The sequence below is a fragment of the Corythoichthys intestinalis genome, chromosome 12 (genome assembly GCF_030265065.1).
Source record: "Corythoichthys intestinalis isolate RoL2023-P3 chromosome 12, ASM3026506v1, whole genome shotgun sequence".
In the NCBI taxonomy this organism is placed as follows: Eukaryota; Metazoa; Chordata; class Actinopteri; order Syngnathiformes; family Syngnathidae; genus Corythoichthys; species Corythoichthys intestinalis.
This window is the reverse complement of record NC_080406.1, coordinates 314,172-340,054: the sequence shown is the minus strand read 5'-3', so window position 1 is coordinate 340,054 and position 25,883 is coordinate 314,172. Positions and strand designations below refer to the sequence as shown.

General features: G+C 47.2%; 2 protein-coding genes across 8 annotated transcripts in view; one reads left to right on the top strand and one right to left on the bottom strand.

The window, feature by feature from the left end:
* cerkl (ceramide kinase-like) overlaps positions 1-25,883 on the bottom strand; it is a 43,692-nt gene that overhangs the window by 1,208 nt on the left and 16,601 nt on the right. For 4 of the 5 annotated variants that reach the window (XM_057851568.1, XM_057851564.1, XM_057851567.1 and 1 more), the window contains 2 exons: positions 22,989-23,085; positions 21,535-21,722 (listed from right to left, as the gene is read on the bottom strand). In XM_057851568.1, the coding sequence (XP_057707551.1) occupies positions 21,535-21,722; positions 22,989-23,085 (285 nt within the window). Of the gene's footprint in view, positions 1-17,598; positions 20,742-21,534; positions 21,723-22,988; positions 23,086-25,883 lie in introns of those variants that run through there. The other variant, XM_057851566.1, reaches the window with a different exon arrangement.
* Positions 5,487-21,101, top strand: itga4 (integrin alpha 4). 3 transcript variants are annotated; one of them, XM_057851548.1, is made up of 29 exons: positions 5,487-5,583; positions 5,670-5,846; positions 5,980-6,264; positions 6,342-6,454; positions 7,190-7,287; positions 7,446-7,578; positions 7,983-8,050; positions 8,109-8,238; positions 8,305-8,390; positions 8,450-8,512; positions 8,772-8,912; positions 8,973-9,081; positions 9,142-9,236; positions 9,313-9,403; positions 9,870-9,915; positions 9,972-10,251; positions 10,320-10,472; positions 11,146-11,222; positions 11,289-11,430; positions 11,492-11,593; positions 13,192-13,268; positions 13,344-13,433; positions 13,499-13,586; positions 14,283-14,390; positions 14,454-14,579; positions 14,693-14,818; positions 14,890-14,988; positions 18,204-18,323; positions 18,396-21,101. In XM_057851548.1, exons 3-29 carry the CDS (start codon positions 6,101-6,103, stop codon positions 18,501-18,503), a joined length of 3,033 nt encoding a protein of 1,010 aa, XP_057707531.1. In that variant the 5' UTR covers positions 5,487-5,583; positions 5,670-5,846; positions 5,980-6,100; the 3' UTR covers positions 18,504-21,101. The 3 variants fall into 3 exon arrangements, with proteins under 3 accessions (XP_057707531.1, XP_057707530.1, XP_057707532.1); XM_057851547.1 differs by having other exon boundaries at positions 5,670-6,264; XM_057851549.1 differs by lacking the exons at positions 11,146-11,222; positions 11,289-11,430; positions 11,492-11,593 and having other exon boundaries at positions 5,670-6,264.

The window sequence follows — 25,883 nt, the reverse complement described above, 5'->3', positions numbered from 1 at the left end:
TCTGTCCCGTGCAAACAGATCTGGCTGCCTTCATCACTTCAAAGTCCGACTTTTGTTTTCCTGGGTGCCTTGAAAATCAATCGCTGCACGTCGCTGATCACACTGTCCATTGTTTTAGCACGTTGCCACCACTACTTTCGTTTTGGGCTGTGAAGAAAATGCTACGGAGCGTGCGTTACAGTGGTTTCGTTAGCTCTCGCGTTGTTATGACACGCCCGTGACGATCGGGTAATGACGGCGACTAGTAGCGGTTCTGCCGAAATGCATGGGAAGTTGAGGCAACCACCACTGTGTGTAGTGCTTGTCCATATTACATCATGCGTGCGGTCTCGATCGAAGTGCGCTGTGTAGTGAATGACACAAGCGCAGCATGTGAAGTAAAAGCTAAATTATTATCATGCATTGAAATAGGTATTAGAAGCCGATTCTTGTGCTCGCGATAGCCGAATTCTATCTCTACTATCGGTTCATTGAATATTTAACGGCTAATTCCTGTCTAATTGGAAACTTTACTAGCGATACATCTGTATCTCTCACCTGTAAAACCGGATATCCGGTCGTATCGGTTTGTCATTCTCAAGCTTAATAGCACCTTGGAGACGCCCGTTTGCTTTGCTTAGCCAAAACCACCTGAGGACAGATTCTGACTGCAATATTCAGTCAAAAAGGACGCGTCGTCTACTGTTCCACTAGGTAACATTAAAAAAATGCGCGAGCTCTCGCACACATACAGCTGCGAGGCTAGTATGTACGAGCATGGGCTGAGCTACTATCCGAGCATTTATCTTGTAAGTTCATTTGATTGCTGACACTGCGTTTCGGGGTCATCGACATGTTTTGCCCCTCCTGCCACAAAATTCAAACTTCGCCTATAGGGGACATCTATCGCCGTCGATCGGGAGTTAAGAGGGAAATGTCTCATTGGTCGCGGTTAAACGACGGTCACCGCCGGAGGACGCGACATCTGCGTCGCCTCCGGTCACGCCAGCTGTTGACCGCGTCCGCCACGCGAGGACACGGGAGGGGCACTTCCACCTGACGGGAGGCGACTTCGGGCCGGGTCGCGAGCGCCGTCCGTTTGGACCGGAGGGGGCCAAGCGACATCGATTCCTCCCTCCTGTTCCATGCCGTCGACGGCGGCCGAGGAGTTGATGCCTGCGGTTTGTGGGAGGGAAGGGAGGGGCAGGCCTTTATCTCCCTGACTTGCTTATCTCACCACATAACACTGTTTGTAACCGTCATTTAACCACAACTTTAACTGTCTGTTGCTCTCTCTCCCTGGTAGTCAATGAATTATTTGACATGATTTTTATTTACATTCAGGAAATGCCCGCCAAATCAAAACCTGTGGGAGAAATGTCATTTTTTGTGTCATTCAAAAATATATTTGGACCTTTTTTTTTTCAAAGCTTTTTTTCAGTTAAAGTCAATGTCTATTGCCGTCAGTGGCAGGCTATTTGCCTTTCTTTGTTCCCATTTGACTCAAGCCATTGGGTTAGGATTTAAACTCGATTGAAAGCAGATGAGTGAAAAAAGTGGCTGGTGTATTTGAAAAGGAAAATGAACATTTCTGTCAGCGTGTTTGTTCTTTTTTTTCCACACCTTTCCCGTCATCTGTCGCTTCTCACGCTTTTCGGTATTTGTTTAAGTGCGACACGTGACGAGCGGGCTCCGGAAAAGGCCGTGACGCGGCGTGGAAAAGAGGACCCGCCCTTCCGCGGTGATGGACCGTTCTGCTGTTGTCCATTGAAAATCGCGTCCGATCCATTTGAAGCGGGAGAGTTGGCAGCGAAGCCAATGGGGTCAAATTAGCAAGTGACCATTTCATTTGAATGTCAACGCATTGACGTCGCCCGGAATGTTGCGTCACGTTGTAAATAGCGGCGAGAAATGATGTCATAAAACTTTGTGTCTTGTCCTATCGGTTGAAAACGGACGTGCGCACGTGAGCGTGTCCACGTGCGTGACCTCAACGGAAGACAGACTTCCCGTCCGCTACAATGGCGCGTGTTCCAGACAGGAAGCGCCGTCAAGGACTCTGACACGACAAGTCTGGCTTTGCACTTAGCTTAGCGAGGGGGCAAAGCTAGAAAGTATCTTTTTTGGTTTGTATAAATCAATCGGGTTTTTGTTTTGTTTTTTTTAATATGCATATTTACATACGGCCATGAACCTCCAAAACAGGCTTTTGAGCAATACTTTGAACAATCCATTTTAAAAATGGCTTCTCTCCTTACACTAATATTTCCAACCAAGTAAAAAAGTCAAGACGACTTGCTCGTCTTCCAGATAAGACCACGTCCAAACAACGGCGAACTTGACGCTTGCCAGGCCGGGCGGGCGGGCGGGCGCATAGTTTGCATACTGTATCAACACGCGCGTGCTGACACATGCTAAAGTTGACCATTTTCAAGTCTTTGGCAGCTCTACAAACCAAATGGGAACTCTTTGAATTGGGTTCATTCCGTTTGAAGCGATAGGCTGGCAGCTGGTTTTGCCGCTTCAAACGGATTGGATGTTTAATCATGCGGCGGTAGGGACAGACATTACAAATAAGTGCGCCAATACTTTATGCTGATACAGAATGTGATTTATTGCGATGAATCTCGTGTGTAAATATTGCCCAGGCCTTCATTTTTGTATATCTACTTTTGTTTGAAACATACCATCATGTCATATGTAATCAACAGGAAGTGACCCTGAAAATCAACAGGAAGTGACCCGATGTAGCAGCAAAGCTACCTACGCAATTCCTCCTGAAAGACATTTTTTAGTTGTAATTTATTTTTAGTTTGGACAAGTTTTTTCTCAATTTATAACCATTTTGAATGATTTTTTTGGTGTATCTTTTTTGAAAACAATTTTTGGTGGTGTGTTGATCTGGCATCTTTTCCCTTCATCTTTTCTTCCTCTCAAAGTCACAAAATAAATGATGTTTTTCACCATCCTTCTAAACATGACCAAACCATGTGAGCAACATGCGCGTCTTCCTCAGTAACAGCTTGTGTTGCCTATGGGACAACACGCACGCACGCGCGCGCACGCACACACACACAGTGTGAGTGAGTGCTGCAGGCTTTGAACTCATTACTGTGACCCGACATATGGACACAGAAACACACACGCACTCAACGTTATCTTGTAGTTTATTAAGATTGTGATCATGAAATTGCAGTTTATTTTCGGCAAGAACACACAGGAAGCTCGCTCGCTCTCTCGCTGGCTCACGCGCACACCCAACCACCCACACACACAGGGATGCAGACAAGGTCAGTCAGTACGCGCAGATTTCCTCTTTCTCGACTGTCAAATGACGACAACCGGGATGTTTTTGTATTTTTCAATGATGAACACATGGATGACGTCCAGTGGATTGGATGAAATTGTCGGGGCCCCTTCCGCCGTGAGGCAACGTCATGACATTCACACTCTGAAATGAGTCTTGACGGGCTCATTTCTCAATCCATCAATGTCAAAGCGTGTGCCGCGGACGGGGCTAGACGTCCAAACCGTTGGAAGCGCGGACAGAGTTAACCCTAACCCCGTGGGGGAGGGCCAACGGCGCGTGACAATGCCAACGTCTGCTAATTGTTGACACAAAGACTACGTCAGGTCCGTCTCCCGCGGGGCCTCTGACCGGACGCGCGCCGACTCGACTTGGCCGCCTTTGAACTTCAAAAACGGCCAAGTTTCGAAAATAACGCGGTCAATCTGAGAATCTTATTTTGGAGAGGAAAACTTCATAGAAAAAAATGTTGAATTTTTCTTTTTATCAGTATATAAGGTTGCTTGGAGGATGAGATGAAATGATAAGATATGATCACTGGTGGAATGTAAACAAAGTAAAAGTACATTTTTGTGTATCTGTACTTGAGTACAAAGTGGTACTTTTTGCTTCACTACATTCTACAGCACGTATTTTTTTCTACTTCACACTACTTTTCAAATTGTCGTTTGCGAGACACGTTACTTTTGTTTATTTTCTATTTTTTTCCCCCTCACCGTGAATTGATAGCTTCATTTTCATGCCTCCGGCGCCATCGAGAAGCCCCGTGCAACTATACCGTAATGGAGCACTAGAGGCAGCGACGCGAGTACCAATACAGTAAGATCAGGCGTGCGAACAAGATATTGACCCACAAAAAGCAACGGATGGGTGCTGCGCGCTCTTGTACAGTAGGTGGCGGTACGCACCCGATACAGCGGTCCCTCGACTTACGAACGTCTCTACATACAGAATTTTCAGGTGACGATGCGCCCTGAACGGGAACATTTCAGGCAAAAATACAGTACGGGCCGCTGCTTCCAGAGTTAGCTAAACGTAACATAATTATAGCTGCTTTGCCATTGGCTATTGCCTAGCATCTTCCTGGCATCCAATTGGTTACGAGGGACCTCTACCGTGTGTGGATGTCTGCGTCCTCTTTATTCCCCGCTCGTGTGTATGACAGCTTTACGTGAGTGTATTAACTTTTGTTTTTGACGTAATACTTAATTTACGTTTATTGTGCAATAATCTAATTGTAACATGCTCGTTACATGTTTTGATGCATTTTTATGCTTTATCAAAGATTTATGTCTGAATTTGGGGGGGCTCGGAACGGATTTGGGGGGGCTCGGAAAGGATTTGGGCTTTCACGCGGAAAACACATCTCTTCAGTTGACAAAACTAGTTTTGGCGCTTGTTCAGCTTCCGTTTACAGTGCAGTCATTTTTTTCCCCCCAATCCTAAAGCAACTACTTTTGTGCTTTTACGTTGGTCATTTTTTTGCACGTGTATCTGTACTTTTACATAAGTACTGGATATGATAAGGACGCTAATCGTTAGCCTGATGCTGTGGCTCAACCCACAGCAAGGCTCCTCAAAATGGGAGCAGGAAGTACGCTGGGGGGTAAACAGGAAGTCGGCTCCGCGGGAACGGCGGCTTTCGTGTTTTGGTGTCCTGCGCGGGAAATGCCAACAAACACTTTGCGTCCGACTTCCCGTGTGACACTTTGATTTTATTCGGGGAATGTTTTTGTTTTCAAACCCTAGCGACCTTTGGCCCTCGTCCGGGCCGCGCCGGAGTGGAACTGCAAGCTAAACTTCAACTCATTCAACAAACGATAGCATTTCACGATGTGTTTATGCTTCTTTGCAGTATCAAAAAACGGTATAGAGTATTTTTGGGGATATGGAGTCTGCTGTCAATTGCAGACAATCAATCAAAAAGAGTATATAGCTCTATAGTAGACTGAAGCCATATTTTGTATTGATGAAGAAGATTGTAGGCGCATTGACATGTACTTTGATGTAGTCATGGCATGTCATCCAATGATTCCACTGACAAGGTCTCATGAAGAGGAGGAAACACTCATGGGGGAGGTGAAAGGAGGAAACACCGTTAGGAGCGCGCACACACACAAATGAAGGGAGGGAGGGAGGAAGATAGGCCACTTCCCTTGCCTTCCACGCCTCAGCCGCTCGCACATTTGACTTGAACACACACACACACACACACACACTCCCAATGTGGGGCGAGAGCAGCACAAGTTTCTTCGGGTGGGTCCAAGTCGCGGAGGAGCCAAATCCAAAAGCCGACGGTAACGATAGAACGCGCGCACGTCAAATACTTGGACAGACAAAATGTTGTTTTATTTTTTTCCCTCAACAAAATGTCTATTTTTAGGCCCACGTGAGTGACCGCGGGGAATTGATTGGCAACGTGACACTTTTTTTTTTTTTTTTGCTGATTCACTTCAAGTTTGAAGAAGGGACTTTGTTTTCCGCCCATTTCATCATTCGAGCGGCTTTTTGTTTCGGGAGCGGCATCGCCAAAATGATGTCCACTTCTTTTTGACCTCAGGTCACTTCCTGTTACTTTTGGGGCAATCACTTCCTGTTTTTTTTTTTTTTTCATTTCTTCCAATTTTGGGGGGATTGCAAATCACTTTCTGTTTATTTAGGATCAATTCTTGTTGACTTTGTGTTGATTATAGGTCGTCACTTCCTAATAATTTCCTTTGCACCTGCCGTTCCCAAATATGAACGCAAGTCGTACAGAGAGTAAACGGTCAAGGTAGCGCTATTCAGCTCGGCTTTTTGCGACCTCTCAGCGAGATGGCGCGTCCCCGCGCCCCGGTTCTGATCCTGTTGCCGGCGGTGACGCTGGTCCTGGTGTCGGGGTACACGCTAGACACGGATCACGCGGCGTACCTGTCCGGCGTTCCGGGGTCCATGTTCGGCTACTCGGTGCTGCTCCACGGGCACGGCGCGCGCAGCTGGTGGGTGGCTCCGCGCTAACAATTTGCATTAGCCCTACTAGCATTTCTCCACACGCGTTTGCGTATGCGCGCGATAGGTTGGTGGCGGGAGCTCCGGTGGACAACTCTTCTTCTTCTTCGACTCCGGGCGGAATCTACCGCTGCGAAATTGCAACAGAGGAGCAGAGATGTCAGCTGGTGCCTGCCGCCGGTAAAAAAATGTTTGTAAGCCCCCACCCCCCCCGAAAAATCAAGTAGGTCATTTGTTTGATGGACTTAGTTTTGTTCCTTTAAAAGTAACTATTGACTAAAAAACCTTCTGTCACTGCCATCTAGAGGCCTGGCATGCACATGACAGTCTTCTGTGGTGGTGCGCAAGTCTTCTTGTGGCTTTTATTTTTTGCTTGTTTATAGTTTGGTCTGTAAGTTTGTGAAGCTTAGGGTTGTCTTTTTTTTTTTTTTTGCTCATGCATTTGTGGTCTAATTATATTTTGAATTGTGTGTGTGCTTTTGGGTGTTTTATAGTTGTGTGCATTCTTTTGCTTGTTATTGTGTTCACTTTTGATGTCAGTTTGTGCATGTTTTTGGTTGTATGGGATGTCGTATTAGTTGTCTTTTATGTTGTGTGTTTGGGTGCATTGTTTAGGATGACATGTGGTAATGGGTGTCAGTTTTAGGTTTTGCGGGTGTGTGTGTGTGGTCTGCCTTGTTTCTTTGTGGTTTTACACGTGTTTGTGCATGTTTTCAGTTGGGTGTTTGTGTGTCATGTGATTTTTGTTGTTGTGTTTTATACTCATTTCGGTTTGTGGATGCTTTTCCTTGCACGTTTGCATTGTTTTGTGTCACTTTTGGCAATTTCCATTCTAAAAAGATGAGTGGTTCGCTTAGTCTCCAAGCATGACAGACAAGGGGAGGCCCGCCTAACGGCGTGCGCGCGTGTGCGCAGACGTATCGCAGTGCGGGAAGACGTGCAAGGCCGACAGCGAGCGCCAGTGGTTGGGCGTCAGTCTGTCCCGACAACCCGGAGACGGAGGACACGTCCTGGTGGGTACGACCTCGCTTTGGGCTAGCCAATGACACATACGTAGCGTATTATTAGCAAAGTCACTCGACAAACGGCACTGGCCGTGTGATCGACACGCACGCACGCACGCACGCACGTACGTCATGAGTGAGCGTCACGTGCTGTTGTTTATGCGTAGGCGTGCGCACACCGATGGAAGAACGTCTTCTACTCCAGCAACGACGGGCAGAACAACAAACTGCCCCACGGCATTTGCTACCGCTACGACGGAAACCTCACCCGCGCGCAGCCCATCATCCCCTGCTACAGAGGTACACGAGACAAGACTTGAGTGGTTGGCCGCCATCGACGGCGCGAGACGTCCAATCCATTTGGGCCGGAAGGGGCCAGTGTTCAACCACAGCAAATCATCCCAGTTTGGCACTGATTAAAATAGCATAAAATGATTATTTTGAAATTTTAGAGTGTTGTTGGCCATGAGTTTATTTCTCATGGACATTCCCCCAACTGAACACCCCCCCCCAAAAAATGCCAGTAAACACCCAGACAACAGGAAGTGACCCATGAATGCCCCCAAATCAACAGGAAGTGAGCTGAAATGAATAAATAATCACAAAAGAATAAACGTCTGGCGCCGTTAATGGCAGTCAATCACTACTTTTGTCTTCTGGAATGGGTTTTGCTCATTTTGCACGGTCGGGCTCCGGCTTCGCAGACCACCAGAGGAAATTCGGCGAGGAGTACGGCTCGTGTCAGGCCGGAATGTCCAACCAACTGACTCAGGTGAAGCCGGCCGCCCGAACGGGATCCGTCGACCCGTCTGACTCTGGCGCCTTTCCAGGACCTGATTGTCATGGGCGCTCCGGGGACGTCGTACTGGACCGGCTCCGTGCTGGTCTTCAACACTTCCGCCGGCGTCATGTCCGCCTACCTGGACGACGACGGCTCGGCGGGCTTCGGAAGCTACCTGGGTCGGCGCTACCTTATTTGTTTTAGCGGTGGCCTCGTTTGCTAATTTGGCTAGCTTTTGGTTTCAGGCTACTCCGTGGACGCGGGTCACTTCCTGGACGCCGCCGGCACGGAGGTAGTGGGCGGGGCTCCGCAGTACAACCAGCGAGGAAAAGTAGGTGATGGCAAATGGCCAAAGCGCACCTCCCTAATAACGCTACTTTGGGCTCCCAGGTGTTCGTCTTCTCGGTGGACGGCAACATCCTACGCGTCTTAACTCACGTGACGGGGACAGAGGTAAGCGTGCGTGGCGGCCATTTTAAGACTTTGCCACAGCAAAAGCCTGGTAAAACACCAGTGCGCGTTGCCAAAGTTTGGCCTCTATGTTACACTAACTCTTGGGATGCCATTGACGGCGCTAGACGTCCAATCTATTTGAAGCGGGAGTTGCCGGCAACGGCCGAACGGACGCCGCCCTCCCGCTTCAAATAGATCGGACCTCTACGAGCCACAAACTCATCGGTTGTCAGAGGAAGAACGAGTTTGATTTCTGTAGCTGGGCTCCTACTTTGGCGCCAGCGTGCGGGCGGCGGACCTGAACGGCGACGGCCTGTCGGATCTCTTGGTGGGCGCTCCCATGGCGACGGGCGCCAGCAGGGAGGAAGGGCGCGTCCACGTCTACATCAACCGAGGCCAGGTGAGCACACGCGGCGGCCGTTTGTCAATCGCCCCGTCGTGACGCGGCGCCCGCCCGCAGGCTAACCTAGCGGAGGCGGAGTTTCAGTTGAGCGGGGGCGATGCTCACGCCGCTCGATTCGGAGAGGCCATCGCCGACCTGGGAGACCTGGACGACGACGGTTACCCCGGTAATCGCCGCGCTAATGCTACGCTGAGCTTTTAAAGAACTAAGCGCGTGTGTCGTACAGAGGTGGCGGTGGGCGCCCCCCAGGAGGACGACCTGAACGGGGCCGTGTACATTTACAACGGCGGAAAGAACGGCATCTCGCGAACGCCGTCGCAGGTAAATTAGCGCTCGGAAATCCGCGGCGACCGATCGCAGGACGGAAGCGTTGTCGAGCTAACGGCGGTGTCGTCAGAGGATCACCGGGGCGACGTTGGGTCGTGACCTCCGGATGTTCGGACGGTCGCTGAGCGCGGGCGTGGACGTAGACCGCAATGGTTACCCAGGTAACGAGTTCACGTGTTAAGCCTTTATAGCGCAAGCTTTATTATCAATGAACTTGATTTATGGAAAAATTGCACTTTGATCTGTTGGTCGGTAAACTTACGAGTGTGTCCATTTTGGGGCATTTCTGGCCCGCTCGCTCTCTGTTGCTTTTGGGTAACTTCTGCCTCACTTTCTTTTCATTTTAGTGTGATTTCATAAATTCAAAATCATGTATATGCCAATTCGAGTTGTTCTTGTAAAATTTGGGGGGAAACGTAGCAAAATCTGGCCTTGATTTTGTGATTATTTTTGGATGTGTCTATTATGTGAATGGGACAAAAGGCAAATTGTATATGATTGGGGATTTTTATTTTGGACCAAAAACGCCTGTTTTTGGTCAGTGTTAGGGGAAAGAGGGAATTTTTGCAACATGTCACTACCACCTCTGCTTATGTTGTCCTTTTTTTTTTTTTTGCACGGTCGCAGACGTGGCCGTGGGCGCGTTCCTCTCGGACGCCGCCGTCGTCCTCAGGTAACGCAAGGCCTCCGGGAAGTCGGGCCGGGCTGAACGCCGGCGTTTATTCGCAGGTCTCGCCCCGTCCTGCGGGCGGCGGCCTCGTTGGTCCTGCCCGACGGCGTTCGGCGGCGGGCGGCCGGCCTGGAGCTGTCCGTTTGTTTCCGCCTCGCTTCCGGGCGGTACGAGGGCGCCGTGGAGCTGGAGTACAACGTGACCTCCGACCTCCTCCGCCGGCCCTCCTTCCCGCCCCGTTTCTATTTCCACGGCGACGGCTCGTCCGACGGCACGGGGGGCCGCGTCAGGCTGCGGCCGGGGCGGCTCGCCTGCGCCCGCCACGCGGCCCGACGCGCGGTGAGCGGCGCGGCGCTACGTGACGCTCACCCGGCGCAAGGCTGACGACTGTCGTTTACGGCGCGCAGAAGGACGTGCGGGACATTTTCACTCCGCTCCGTTTTGAAGTTTCCTACAACCTGCGGCGCGGCAACGCTCACAAACACTCGCGCAAACTCTTCCCGCCGTTGAGGCCCATCCTGCAGAGGGCGGCGGGGAGCCGCAATACCGTCAGTAACCAGGTGGGGGGCGTTAGCTTGCCAATAGTCATTAGTTTTCTCTAAACCGTCATTTTCATTTAGCTATGTTGCATACCTATATTGCCACGTCTGTAAGAGCCATATTCCCGATTTGTATTATTATATGTAATTTTACTCCTCGCCACTAGAGGCTGTCAATCGCGTCTTTCCACGGACCTGGAATCAGCGCAGGTACGCTTAAAATGACAGCTTCTAATGGTGAGGAGTAAAATTACATATAATAATACAAATCAGGAATATGGCTCTTACAACGTCATAAAATATTTACAAAAAAAGATGATACTATGGAAATATTGCACTCTGTTATTGAAACATCATGACTTTATTCTCACATTTGATGGCTGTCTCGGGTAACACTATATTTGACATCGGTGTCATGAGACTGTCACAATTATCACAAGACACTGTCATGAGCATGAATGAATGCTCGTGTCATCCGGCAAATTTTGGCCATTTATGTCCAGTCCGCATCTTTTACATTCATTCAAAAGCGACAAGATTTGCCGGCCTCGACCTTTCAGTGACCGATGATCAAAATAGTCGATTAGGAGTCGATGAATAGCTGCGGCCCGGCCGGCCACCAGCGGTTCGTTTGCGGATGGCGACCCGTCGCTCGTCGGATCGATTCCGAGTGAATCGTTTGTGTTTACCGCAGACGCATTTCATCCGCTCGTGCTCGCTGGCCAACTGTTCCGCGGACCTGCGACTGGACGCCGCGCTGGTCCTCCCGGAGTAAGAGAACTCCCGACACTCCTCGCGCCTATTCCTCGCGCCTCGATTAAAGCGCGCGTCCTTCAGGAACGCCGACTACCTGGCGCTGGGAGGCGACGGCGGCTTAACGCTGGAAGCTCGGGTGACGTCGGCCGGAGACGACGCCTTTCTGCCGCGTCTGACGCTGCGCTTCCACCGCCACCTTCACTACGTCAAAGTGCTCCGCAACGTGAGTGGGAGCCGGTGCCGCCGAACGTCTGACGACACCTGACGTGCGCGCGTGCGGGCAGGAGGACAAGGCGGTGAGTTGCGACGTGACGCAGGGAGTCGACAGCGAGACGGCGGAAGTCGACTGCGGCTTCTCCGGCCTCATCCTGGCGTCGGGCTCGCAGGTATTTTATCATTGGCCAAAAATGAAAAGCATCGATATGACTTTATAACTAGTAGACATCCAATCCATTTTCAAGTGGGATGGTGAATCAACCTTCCACATGAACAGGGGCGGACTGGGACTAAAACGCAGCCCTGGACTTTGACTCAGCCCAGCCCACAAGACTCGCTGTACAAAGGGAAACACGGGGCATGCCCCCCAAAGAGAAATTTGACATTTTAGTGTAAAATGCGTCAATTTCGTGCACTTTGAGAAAAAATGAAGCGGCTATGGAGAACTACACACTGCACACAATTATTATACATTTTAACTCACTGAGAAATTAACAGCACAGTCCAGGTCTGAATGTAGAACCAGAGAAAGGCAGGAGACTATATTTCGTCTGAATTAATATTGCTGCTGCCTGTGCATACGTTGTTTTAGAGCTAAAATATTTTTTCTTAGGAGAGGGATAGTAGGACAAGCATACTGTAACTTGACACCATTGCAAACGGGGACATGGACTAGCCGGCACTAACCCTTTAATTGCATGGCATTTATTTCATTTAAAATGTAGCTACCTGGTGGATAACAATGGCCAATATACCTAGCAAGTAACCCTCTTCATCCCTACTTACTTGCCCTGCGCTTGTCTGGGTAACTTCTACCAGCTCATCATTACCCTCCCCCTCGTCTGTTCTCTCTCTCTCTTCACCGGCTGCACGTGAGAGCGGCTGCCGCTCCCACTCTCACCATCGCCAGGGGCCGGGCTGTCGCTCGCCGGCTTGGCCGGTGCAGCCAGACTGCCGCTCGCGAACATGCGCGTCAACTTGTGACATTTCGATGCTTCGCTCTCGAGTTTCTTCAGTTTTTTTCTCTCTAACCTTCTCCGCGCCATCCTTCTCTTTTCTTTTTTGCCACCATATTGTTTATCCACGCTCGTCGCTACTTTGCTTCCACAAGGAGTAAGGCTTTACCAAAGTAGGCTACTCTTTGCTTTCTTCGTTCCTCTCGTATCAGATTGGCGGTTAACAGCCAGGCGCATTGCCGCCACCTGTTGGATTGGATGCGAACTGTAGATAATCATAGACGATAGGGGGGGGATAAAAACAGTGACGCATGTATGGCGGCCGCCGGCCGTCCAGCCCATCGGCCGTTCCGTGATCCTCCAGAAGCTACAGATTACCAGTCCGCCCCTGCATATGAACGTCCGGCGCCGTCAATGGCAGCCAACGCTTGACACGAAAATGCTAAGAAGTGAGCCGTGGGCGCTCCGGTCGTTTTAAAATCGTCAAAATCAACGCGACCCAAGAATCAACAGAAAGTGGCCCGATAGGAACGGAGGGGTGATCGCAAACTGCCCCGGAATCAACAGGAAGTGACCCCGAAATGAACAAAAAGGGACTCGATATCAAGAGGAAGTGACCCGCAAGTACCCTAAAATCAACAAGGAAGTCAACTTACTGACAACAATAGAAGACTGCTCATGTTCGAACGCCATTGACAGCGTTAGACATCCAATGGATTGAACGTCGATGACGGTTAACGCTGCACAAAATGGGCACTTTTGCAAAATTTCATTGACGTCCGTCCGCTGTGAAATTTTGTCCACTGCGGCAGGTCAACATCAGCTTCCTGTTGGACGTGAACCAGAACGCGACACCCGGGGACCTCTTCCTTCACGCTAGCGTCAGCAGGTGGGGGTAAACTTTTCCTCGCCGCCGGAGCGGACGCCTGTTGACCGGACTCCATCTCTTTGATCACGTCCTCAGCGAGAACCCGGAAAGTTCCCAATACCTCGGCGACAACGCGGCGGCCTTGTCGGTCCCTCTCAAGTACGCGGTGGATGTGGACGTCCACGGGTGAGCGCGCTCGCCCAGTTCCGCCGTACTTGGGTTAGGGTTATTTACATAGGGGTATTTTCTAGTTCGGTGACGCCGACTTCGTTTGCGTTCGGGGACGAAGACGCCACGCCCGTTGAGTGCTACTCGCAAACCTTCAACTACACCTACAAGGTCAGGATTCATACGTTCATCAAAGCTCCCCCACGTGTAAAATTCCAAACTTTTTTCCAACCGCTTTGATCCATTTGTACCGTTTCTGCTTCGAATCCTTCCAAAATTTCACATGACCCAGGCAAATGTTCACAGTTGCGTCAAAAACAATTCCATTTTGATGGGGGGGGGGACAAAAACAAAAAGACTAAAAAAATGCATAAAATGCTACTGCCCTACACTCTATCAAATGGATATAATTCACACATTCACAAAATCAAGGCACAGAAAAGTTAGCAGCCAGTTTTTGCCCCCCCCCCCCAAAAAAAGTACCATTCCCCACAGATTTGCAATCTCACCCATTTATTTCCATTCCCAAAAACACCTATTGATTTTCAAGCAAAAAAAATCATTGTTTTGGACCCAAAATGTCTAATCTAAAATGATAAGGAAGTGACCCAAAATGTACAGGTGACCTAGAAATGCCCCCAAACTATCCAATAGTGAACCATAAGTACCCCAAAACCAACACGGTGACTGATGAACAGGAAGTGGCCCGGAAATGATCCAAAATGTATAGTACGTGAGCCCAAATTCAATAGGAAGCGACAACCATTGGTGATCCCATTGCAACAAGGAGGTAACAAAGAACTGCACATCAACACAAAGTGAGGCTCCAAAATCAGCAGAAAGTCAACCAAAATCAACTTTTGTCAGGTGTTGAATCGGGGGCCCAGCCGCTCGCCAGACACACTGATGGAAATCACGCTCCCCAAGCTGTTGTCGCCGTACCCTCACAGGTTGCTCCGTGTGGCGGACTGGCAGGTAGGTGGGAAGGCGGGCCGTAAGGTTCTCGTCATTTGCCACTTTAACGGCCGGTCGCGGCAGTCGTCGCAAGGCGCCTGCGTCCTCAGCGACGACACCGCGGCCGTGGCGGACGACTGCGACGTCCCGCGGGCTTCCTTCATCAAACGGCTGGTCTTCTTCTTCTCGCCCGCCTCCACGCGCCACATGGTAAATACCGCCGTCTGTCCTTCGGCGCCAAGGCCACCCAAAAATAACCAGAAAGCGGCCCGATTCGTCAAATCGTACGAATTGTCGTCACCGAATAATGAGAACGTATGTAGTTCTGCGGGCGCGGCGACCCGCTGTGCGAACGTCTGCTGTGCCGCTTGGGCACCCTGGAAGCCGGAGGAGACGCCGCCGTTCATATACGCGCGCGACTCAACCCCGACGTCCTGCTGCAAGCGCCGGTGAGTCCCGACGACCCGCCCGTGAGCGAGCTAGCCCCGGCGTTCCGTAAACGCCCCCGTGTTTGCCGAAGGGTCGCCACGGCGCGGTGAGGCTGGAGAGCGGGGCCGTGGTGTCGTGGCCTCCGGACGACCGGCGCGCCGTCCTGAACCAGGAGAGACCTTTCGCGCGGGTAGGCGACCGACCGATCGCACCGAGGCTGGCCATTGACAATAATGGCGACAGATTATCCATCTGCCGCGAACGCAATTGAGTTTATTGATTGATTGATTGAATTTTATTTCGACATCACATTATGGATATACAAGAATACAAACAAAACATAAGACTCAAAAAGGAGTAGGAAGAAGTAAAAACTTGTATGAATCCTACCTCTTTGTCCGCTACATACTCATCAGCATGAATCAAACAAAACAAATACAATTCACAACAGTTCAATAATGCCTAAAGAACAATTGTTGGCATCACTCAACATTTTCTCAACATAAATACTATAATTCATTTCAATAATTACAGAAAACAAGATCTTTGTATTTTCTCTTAAACACGCTCAAATTAGCGCTTTTCTTTAGGTCCTCAGTAAGTTTGTTCCACAAGTCCACACCTAAAATTGAAGGACAAAAGCTCTTTTTTGTTGCTTTTTGAAATTGAACTCCCCTCTCAGATTATACCCTCCTTGTCTATTTGAAAACAAAACTTGTATATTTCCAGGTAATGCGTTTTTCCGTGCCTTAAACATGATTATGGCCGTTTTGAATTTGACTAGATCCAGGAATTTTAACTGCTTGGATTCCAAGAACAGTCTATTTGTATGTTCGAGGTATTTAGCCTTGTGCACTATTCTTATTGCCTTTTTTTGAAGTACCACAAGTGACTGTAAATTGCTGGGATATGTATTGCCCCAAACCGCCACACAGTAGCTGAGGTATGGCATTACTAATGAAGAGAACAAGATATGGCGTGCTTTCTAATTTAAAAAGGGTTTCGTTTTGTTCAGTAGTCCAACACTTTTTGCCAGTTTTGTTTTTATGTGCTTTATTTGTGACTTCCAATTCAATTGTTCATCCAGTATTACACCTAAAAATTTAGTCTCAGTTACTCGCTCAATTTCGCTATTGTCTATAATGATCTTTTCTTCAGTTTCCGTCTTTTTATTTCCAAACAAAATATATTTAGTTTTTTCCATATTTATTGATCATTTGTTTAGCGTGAACCAGTGATTCAGATATGTTAATTCAGTCATTACCTCATGCATCAGATTCGTTAAAAATTTTCCTGAGCATAGGATGCTGGTGTCATCTGCAAAGGGTAGAAATTTTAATTTTTTAGATGTCATACATAGGTCATTGATAAATTGTATAAAGAGTTTTGGACCCAATACAGAGCCCTGTGGTACTCCAACTGTAATGTCCGATACTGATGATCTGTAATCACCAATCTGTACGTACTGTTTGCGATTTCCTATGTAACTTTTTAACCATTCCAGAACAATGCCTCTAAACCCGTATCTTTCCATTTTCCCAAGTAATATATCATGGTTTATTGTATCGAATGCCTTTTTTAAATCCACAAAAACACCAACTACGTGATTACTTTTGTCAATAAAACTAGGTATTTCTTCAGTAAGGTCAAGTTTCGATCTATTTGAAGTGAAGGAGCATAGGTGTAGTTTAAGGGGAGGCCGAGGGGGCCAGCCCCTCCGATGGCCAGAAGTGTCACTGCATGTAAATGATTTTTCTATATATAATTTTAAAATGGAGTTTTCTGGTAAAATATTAAAGTTGTAAAGCAATAAAACTAACATCAAAACTGAATGAAATGAACGAAAGAAAAAAGATATTTTTATAGTGAGTCAAAATTATTTTTCAAAGAGATCATGCGACTAGCCTAAACCCTTAGACGGTCATTTGCTCTGCTGAGCCAAAACCACCCGTGGACCAAAGAGTTCATTTTTTCAAACCTAAGCTTGTTAAAGCGACAACAACTACTGAGCAAGACCCAAGCTATTAAAATGTGGACCATGAAACGCCAGACACCACCGTCAAAATGGTGAGACGAGTTTCAATTTGCCGCACTAAAGACACTAATTGTACAAAAGAGCCACCACCGGTGTCTTGCCAATGTAGTTGCCCTGTCAAAAATTGTATCCCCTGGCCGTGAGCGCGCACACACACACACATTATTTATGTATGATGTTGACTTAAACAATTAGTTGAAGCCAGAAAAGATCCACACTTATCATAATACTATTTTATTTATAACGCACTTTACATTTGAAAAACAAATCTCAAAGTGCACATTACCATGTAATAAAATTAAAGACTAAGAATAAAAGAGTAAAAGCAAAAACAGACAGAAACATAGATTAAATCAGATGGAAATCAGATCAAATAAGATGGATAAAATTAGCCAGGGTAAGCTTTTTTAAAAAGGTAGGTTTTTAGTCCTTTTTTAAAGGCATCCACTGTCTGCGGGGCTCTGAGGTGGTCTGGGTCTGGTCGCATATATTTTGGACATTGAAATGTAATAAACTGGAGGAACTCCATACAGGACTTGAATTACAGTAAGAACAGTTATAGGTCATCCTACAAGTAAAACAGTAAAACATTGCCTTTTATTACGTTCAGTACGTATGTTACATTATACGACAGAAAAATTCTTTTTTTTTTGGATGGATGGATGGATGGATGGATGGATGGATGGATGGATGGATGGATGGATGGATGGATGGATGGATGGATGGATGGATGGATGGATGGATGGATGGATGGATGGATGGATGGATGGATGGATGGATGGATGGATGGATGGATGGATGGATGGATGGATGGATGGATGGATGGATGGATGGATGGATGGATGGATGGATGGATGGATGGGCCATGCTTTAAAACCTCGCAGATAACGATGATCACCAAAACACTGAAATTAATCAAATCAGTGCAGCGCAGTGGCTCCGCCCAGGCGATACCATTTTTGACGGGGGTAACTACTTTGGCACGACACCGGCGGGGGGTACCAAATTCAACGGATGACGATCTCGGCAAAAAGTATAGCTGTCCTAAACAGCCTGATTTACATTTCCCCTCAAGAATGATGGGAAACAAAAAAACGCTCCTTTTCAAAATTCTTGTAAGTTAATTTTATGGTAGACACTGCGTTTCGAGGTCATCAACATGTTGAGCCCCAAAAGCCAAACTCCGCCTATGCATCGTCTGACGCCCTCACCATCGGTCAATGAGTTCATAGTTTGTGTTTTAAAGGAACAAAAAGCCAACATCAAAACGGAAAATATGCAAACATCTGCTTTTGCGCCGTAAAATAATGTCATATCGAATAATGAGATTTCGACAAGAACGACTAAATGAAGGTCGCGTGCGCGCGCAGGTGGTGGTGGAGGCGCACTTCACGCAAAAACCTTCCACGCCCATCAAAGTCTTCATCATTGTGGTCAGTTTGCTCCTGGGTCTCAGCATCTTGGCGGTGCTCGTTTGGTGCTTGTGGAAGGTAAAGCGCGCTCGCCGCGTCCGCCCGTCCGTCCCTTCAACAGCGTCTCACTGACGGACGTTCGCGGCGCAGGCGGGTTTCTTCAAGCGCGACTTGCAGAAGAAAGAGGAGGAAGACGAGTTCAAACGCGACAGCTGGGACTACGTCCCCAAACGCAGCAACCGGGAGAGCGCGTCCTAAGCCAGCGCGCGCATCGGCGGCACTACGAACGCTCCCGAAGACGGACGGGACGGGACAGAAAGGGAGGAGAGACGGGCCCGCCGCCACAGGTCTGCAGTCTTCCTATTCGGAGTACAAGGCTTCCTGCCGAGCGACGCAGAGTCTACCGCTTCCTGATCGGCGTCCACCGCTTCCGGCCGCACTTCCCGTTCGGCGTACGACACTTCTCGCCGTTTTCTGCTACACTTCCAACAACTGCACTTCCTGTATTTGTCAAATGTTTCTTCCAAAAAAAAAAAAAAAGAATTGAGAGAAACAAGCTTCCTGCTCTACTTCACTTCCTACTTGTTGTCACGAGGCAAGCTGCTGGAAAGTCAATTAGATGTTTAAAGTTTCTATGACAGGACAGTCTTAAATAGCATTATTATGTGAATTAGAATCATATTTTGAGACAATTCACCTATATACAACAAATTGGGAAAGCGCAGATGACGAGAAGTTAGTCTTTTAATCTGCATTTTTGCCACGCCTACCATTATATGGCTCTAGCGTCCCCAACAGGAGGATGATGTCGGCAGGGTCATCTGATTTAGAATTCAGCCCATTCAGGGGGAATTATTCAGAACGAGGAAAATGCGACAAAGAAAGCCGCAAAATGTCATTCTTTCAGTCACTCTACTCCAATATTCTTACAGGATATTCTTTTTATCCAAGTATTTTCCCCAATTCCTAAATAAATGTTATGGTCATGACAAAATAACGGTCTTGTGCTACATGGAATATAAAATATTCAAAATACATTTATTCAGGACGACATGGCAAAATGACTTCATAATGGTCAAAACTGTCGACTTCTTGCACATTTTATGCCACCGGAGTTAGTCCGGCTTTTATCATTTCCCTGCCCCGGCTTCGGAGAGCGTAAACAAACCAGGAGGCGCGACAGCTAGTCGACACGCCGACCCGAACCGAGCCGCGTTTCCAGGTCTTATTCTCTGCCTTCTGAAGGTAAAAAAAAAAATCACAGAAAACTACCCCGGATCACGTCACACGGCGGCGGGTTTGTCGATCGTCTTTGCCGATCGGTATCCCGCCCGGCGGCGAGCAAGTTCAACTCGACGGACTCGTTACCCCGCTGCGCGCGGGAGGGCTCGTTAGCCGGGGAAGCAGCCGGGAAACCCCCCGGGGAAACCGGCCGACGTCGGAGGAGCGCGTCGCTGCCACACGTAAATGGTGTAAATGAATGCCTAAAAACACGGCGAAGACGGCGTGCAGCTGTTGTGTAGGGTAGGCAGGATGTGTCTGAGGAGAACTTTTCTACATGTCCATCCATGATCAAACGTAAGTAAATATTCCTTTATTTAAACAAAGTTTGTAGTACTTACTTTGTATCCGTGGCCATTTTTAACACAAAGTTAACATTTCTCATGGGGTGCAACATTTTACAGAATACCGGGCGTACGAAGAGGGCAATAACTCGAGTATAGTGCTGGGGGGGCAACAAGCCCCTGGTCGTCGGCCGAGTGGCATTCTCGGTGGACAATCATCCGCAAAATGCAAGCCACCTCCGTATTAAAACGTGTGCCATGATCCCAATATTTGAGATAATAAAAAATACAATGTTTAACTCATTTCCTCCCACAGTTGTCAGACTCTGCAGTGAATGGGAACTTTTTGAAACCCAAACAGGCTCACACACCTATCCCTGGTGCAGCAACAAAACGCTGCAGCACATTTGGCTGGCGTGCGTGATGCGAAAAACGAATGAATCTGCAAATTCAGCTGAATCTGCAGTCCATCTGCACGCTATAAAGCAATGCTGTTTTGTGAGACGCTGACCCGGGTGACGTCACATTCGCACTCATCCTAAACCCGAGACCTCACTCATTTTGATGGCGCGGGATTCGAAAATTGAATATATAAAACGATGGCGTCACACACACACCCAAGTGGTCCATTTCATTCAGGAGCATAAAACACTGCGTGAAATATGAAATAAACATGCTTTTTGCTGTCATACGCACTTTAGGCCTTTATAGGTCCAGTGACTATTTTTGGTTTTTGAAAAACCCCATAAAGACCTGGCGCTCAACTCGACTATAGACTTGAAAAAAACGCGGTGGCGGCGATAGAGGAGGGTCAAGTCGAGGCAGGGCGAACGGCGAGCGCTCGGGTCGCCGTCACAGGCAGCCGCAGGACGCGCCGGACTCGGCCTCGTCCACGTCCTCGCCGTACAAGCCGATGAGTTGCGGGTGAACCCTGAGCAAAACAATCACAATGGCCTTTGTCGTCTTCCTTTCCATGGCTTTTTGCCCAGTTCAATCTCATACCCTTGGAAAACTAGACATCATGTCCAAGTGTAGGCAAACTTTTAACAGGTATTTTTATTCCCCTTTTTTGTGTCACTTTTTTTTGCGGTCTGTGCAGTCTTCCGTTCTTTCCCCTCATTTTTTACTTTCTTTTTTTTCAGGCTTTCACAGTTTTTCATAACTTTTTGCTGGGTTTTTGTACATAGGAAATTTCCCATGAAAGGTATGAGCTCTGATAGGACTGCTGTGATCAATCAACAACTAATCCATTCTATATGTACACATATGTGTATATTTTCAATTAAAAATAGGAAAAATATATTCTCCTCATGATTAGAATACATATTCTCATGTCATGGAAAATTTGGAAAAAAAAAAAAAAAAAAAAAAAAGAAAAAAAAACGACCCCCCCCCCCCAAAAAAAACAATACAAATTTTCACATATGCTACATATTAAAAGGCTGTTAAAGTACCCAACTAAAGATTAGATCGCAAAAGTCAATTTTTCTTTTCTTTAAACACCATCATTTTGCACTGTACTCTTGAGAGTCACAGAGGATATTTTTCTATTTTCAAGGCATTGACGTCTAATCCATTTGAAGGGGGAGGTTTGGTCAAAGAATGTTCATTGGCTGCCAGCCAGCCTCCTCCAAATGGATCGGACATCAACGAGCGATCGACTCATTGGTGGCATCTTGAGGATAAAAAAAAAACATTGTTGGAATAAAGTCAGGCGTTCTTACCTGACGAGGACTTCGTCGGGGATCTCCAGCAGCTCGCCGTCGACGTTCCAAGGGAAGCCGGCCGACGAATGGATGACGGGCGCGGCCTTGGAGTCGTCCTCGCTCTCGTCCTCCGAGCGGCCCGTCGGACCGCGGGGCCGGAGCCTCACTGCCGTCACCTTGTGCGCCTCCACGAAGCAGAAGTCCAACTGGGAAAGCATCAATTAGAAGTTTTTTTTTCTTCTTGGTTTCAAACTTTTTTTTTTTTTTTTGCTCTGGTGGTGGTCTTTTTTTCCTCCTGTTTTTCAGATTTTTGCGTGGTTGCGGTCTTTCTTTGCGGGTGTTGTTTTGTTGTTGCAATTTTTCAATTGGCACCATTTTTTTCAGACTTTTGAGACCCCCCTGTTCTCTTTTCATGCGTTTTCATTTTTTTCCTGTATTTTGATGTTTCATGTTTGTTTTTTTTTGGGTGCATTTTCACAAGTTTTTTCCTCCCACAATTAAGGTTTTTCAAGATGTAATTGTCAATGGCACGCACATCTATAAATGCCAAAGCAAATTTGATTGATTGATCCGAGGGGGGAATTCATTTTCACTGGCTGGCTGAATGTTAAAAAAAAAAAAAAAGACAGCTATGAATACCAAAGACAACTAATCAGGCAATTCCGGTGAGCCATGGGAATGGGAAACGTTATCTTTTCTGCAAGTTGTAGTTTCCTTTCCAAACGGCAACTACGCAAAGCGCCTACAGATGGCAGCAGAGACAGGAACACAACGTACTTGAGTTGGAACATACTGTTTACCAAACAGACCACTTGAAACTGTTCTAAACGGTTTTAGTCAAAATGAACAAGTTTTAATTATGTTTGAAGATGAATAATATTTTTTGATGACCCGATCAAAGACTTTAAGGACAGTTTGGAACAATTTTGTTAGGCCACGTTATTGTATTTCCAAACTATTTGGATCATTTATAAGCCAAACGACTCATTGGTTGCCATGGAGATTTCATTTCATCATTCTGCCGGTCAAAAGGGAATGGACCTCTTGCGCGGTCAATGGCGGCCATTAAGTTCATGTCTCTTTGATCAAATGGAAGACTTTTCAGTCAGATACAAGGATTTTTTAAAGGTGAAATTGGACATATATTTAACCAAGGTGTAGACAATCTTGACCTATTAAGACTGCCTCGATCAAATTCAAGACGTAGCATCCGATAAGCCAAACCATTCATCGTTTGATCGGCTCACAAAGGGGCTTCGAGGAGGCTTATTTCCCTATCGAGGAAGGTTTTTTTTCCATCACCCCCTCCCCTGCCCGCCCCAATCAAGTTCCGTCGGCGTTGACCTGCCGCCAAGCAGGAAGTGGGTCAGCGAGTAAAGGACGTGGTCAAGAAGCAGTATATTTAGCCGCTCTAATTTAAAAGTGGGCTAATCTGCTCCCCGGCGGCGGCCCGCGGCTCTACGGACACTCACCTGGCCGGCGGGGGCGCTCAACCTCTTCAGGTGTTTGACAAACTCCGACCTGGACGTGTCCCGCACGGCGATCAATGCCGCGCTCCCGTTGGCCAGTCTGCAAAGATGGGAAAGAAGGCGCAACATAAAACACAAAAACTCCCTCCCCGCCATTGACGGAGCTAGACGTCCGATCGGTTTTGACCGGGAGGGGCGATTCGTTCACTCGGCCCTCAGTCTAGAGCTCTGTCAATGGGTTGAGATGAGCCAGTGAAAGAGTAGTAGTGTTTCACCAATCTCATTTAAAAAAAATTTTTTTTTTAGCTGATGACTTTTGCTGGCAGAGCACACAAGTTCGCTCGCCTACTTTTCCCTTCTAACCTATTTTTAGATGTTCATGTCAATGTTGGTGTTCTTTAAAGCTTCAATCCTGGCTAAAATGTGTATACTGTTTTAAGTACTGTATATACAGTGGTATGAAAAAGTATCTGAACCTTTTGGAATTTCTGCATAAAATCAACATCAAATGTTTGTCTAAATCACGCAGATGAAAAAACAGTGTCTGCTTTAACTAAAGTTCAGTCAGATTCCTGGGATGTCTGGCATAAATTGCGGTCTTTCGGTCCTGCCGCAGCATCTCAATGGGGTTCAATTCTGGACTTCAGCTTGGCCACTCCAGAACGTGTATTTTCTTCTTCTACAGTTGATTTTCTTCTGTGTTTTGTATCATTGTCTTGTTGCAGTCCCCGTCCTCTTTGTAGCTTCAACTGTCTGACGGACGGCCTCAGGTTTTCCTGCAAAAATTTTGAATTTATTCTTTCATTAATGATTTCAAGTTGTCCAGGCCCTGAGGTTGCAAAACAGCCCCAAATCATGAAGCTCCCCCCACCATGCTTCACAGTGGGGATGAAATGTTGATGTCGGTGAGCTGTTCCATTTTTCCTCCACGCATGACGTTGTGTGTTACTCCCATACAATTCAACTTTGGTTTCATCAGTCCACAAAATATTTTGCCAAATCTTCTGTGTGGCGTCCAAGTGCCTTTTTGCGAAGATTAAACGAGCGACAATGTTTCTTTTAGACAGCAGTGGCTTCCTCCGTGGAGTCCTCCCATGAACACCAAACTTGGCCATATAGTTGATTTGCGCACAGAGATATTGGACTGTGCCAGTGATTTCTGTAAGTCATTAGCAGAAACTATAGGGTTCTTTTTTAACCTCTCTGAGTATTCTGCGCTGAACTCTTGGCGGTGCCAAACTCTCTCCATTTGTAGACAACTTCTCTGACCGTCGATTGCCGAACATCCAGACTTTTAGAGATGGTTTTGTATCCTTTCCCAGCTTTATACAAATAAAGGATCCTTGATCGCAGGTCTTCAGACAGCTCACAGGTGGCGCAGTTGGTAGCTGGAGTTGTCTTTGGACCGAAGGGTCAGCGGTTCGATTGCCGGTTACGACTGCCCACTGTCGAAGTGCCCTCGGGCAAGGCACTGAACCCTGATTTGCCTCCAGTGGGTTGACAGCGCCTTGCATGGCAGCAGCCCCATTGGTGTGTGAATGTGTGCGTGAACGGGTAAATGTGTGCTAATGTAAAAGCGCTTTGGGCATGGTGCCCATGCAGATAAATGCGCTATAGAAGTACCGTCCATTTACCATTTCTATGATGCACATCAGACAATGCTTCTCATCAAGACAATTCTGATCAGGTGTGTGTTTTATATAGTGGACAGGGCAGCTTTAAACCACTCTTCAGTGATTAGGCACACACCTGACTGGTAAAAATTGGTTTCAATTGCTCTTAAAGTCTCCTTAGGCAGAGGGTTCACTTACTTATTTATCCCCCTCCCGTCATTGTTTGCATCCTATCCTCATGAAAATGTGAAAACCTATAAATATTTGGGTGGTTTTAGTTAAAGCAGACACCATTTTTACATCTGTGTGATTCTGACAAAGATCAGATCACATTTGATGGTGATTTTATGCAGAATTGTGAGAAATTCCAAAAGGGTGACATACTTTTTCAGACCACAGTAAACCCATACATTGAAAATACGACTGCTAAAAGACAAGATGAAACTAAGATTTTAGTTTTCAAATCAAAACACCACAGGACCCAACTCTAACACTGACTACTTCTTCTGGGACACCCGCCCGTCATCGCCGGCCATCTCGGGTAGGTCGGAAACTAAATCTCAAAGAGTACAAACCGCGCGGTGCGGTCGCGTCATTTTTTTTTAGCGCCGTCACGGGAGCCTGTTCCGATATGAGTATCGGTGAGGTACTTAAGAATAGACCCTACTCACGTGACGTCACAGCCACGCCCCCGCGCCATGTTGTCCGTCTACTCGTCATGTTAATGCATTAGCGCTTCGTAAATTCCACCTATTATGGCGTGTTATAATCAAAATGGTGAAGTCGTGTGTGGCGGTCGGTTGCAAAAACAGAGAAGGTAGACGGAGAGACTTGAAATTTTACCGTATTCCAAGAGACCCGGAGAGGAGACCGAGATGGACTGCTGCAATTCGACGAGAAAACTGGGCTCCAAACGACTACCACAGATTATGTAGTAATCATTTTATATCTGGTAAGATGCATTTAATATATATTTAGAGGGTTTTGGGCTGACAACCACAATTATGATCATTGCTAGGCTAATCGCCGACAACATACACTCAGACGTTGTGAATGAACTACCTGAAAATATATAATTATAAGGGGATAATAAGACAGTTGTCATACAATTAATTTACAATTTCACTATTGAGGTCAAAAGCCAAAAAATAAATTCAACTAGGGACAATCTGGAGTAGTGCTATCGCACTTCATATTTATTACATATTATATATATGTATGTAGTGAGAGTGCTATCGCTAAACCATATAAACATTAAAAGCCCTAGCTCCATTGACAAATGACA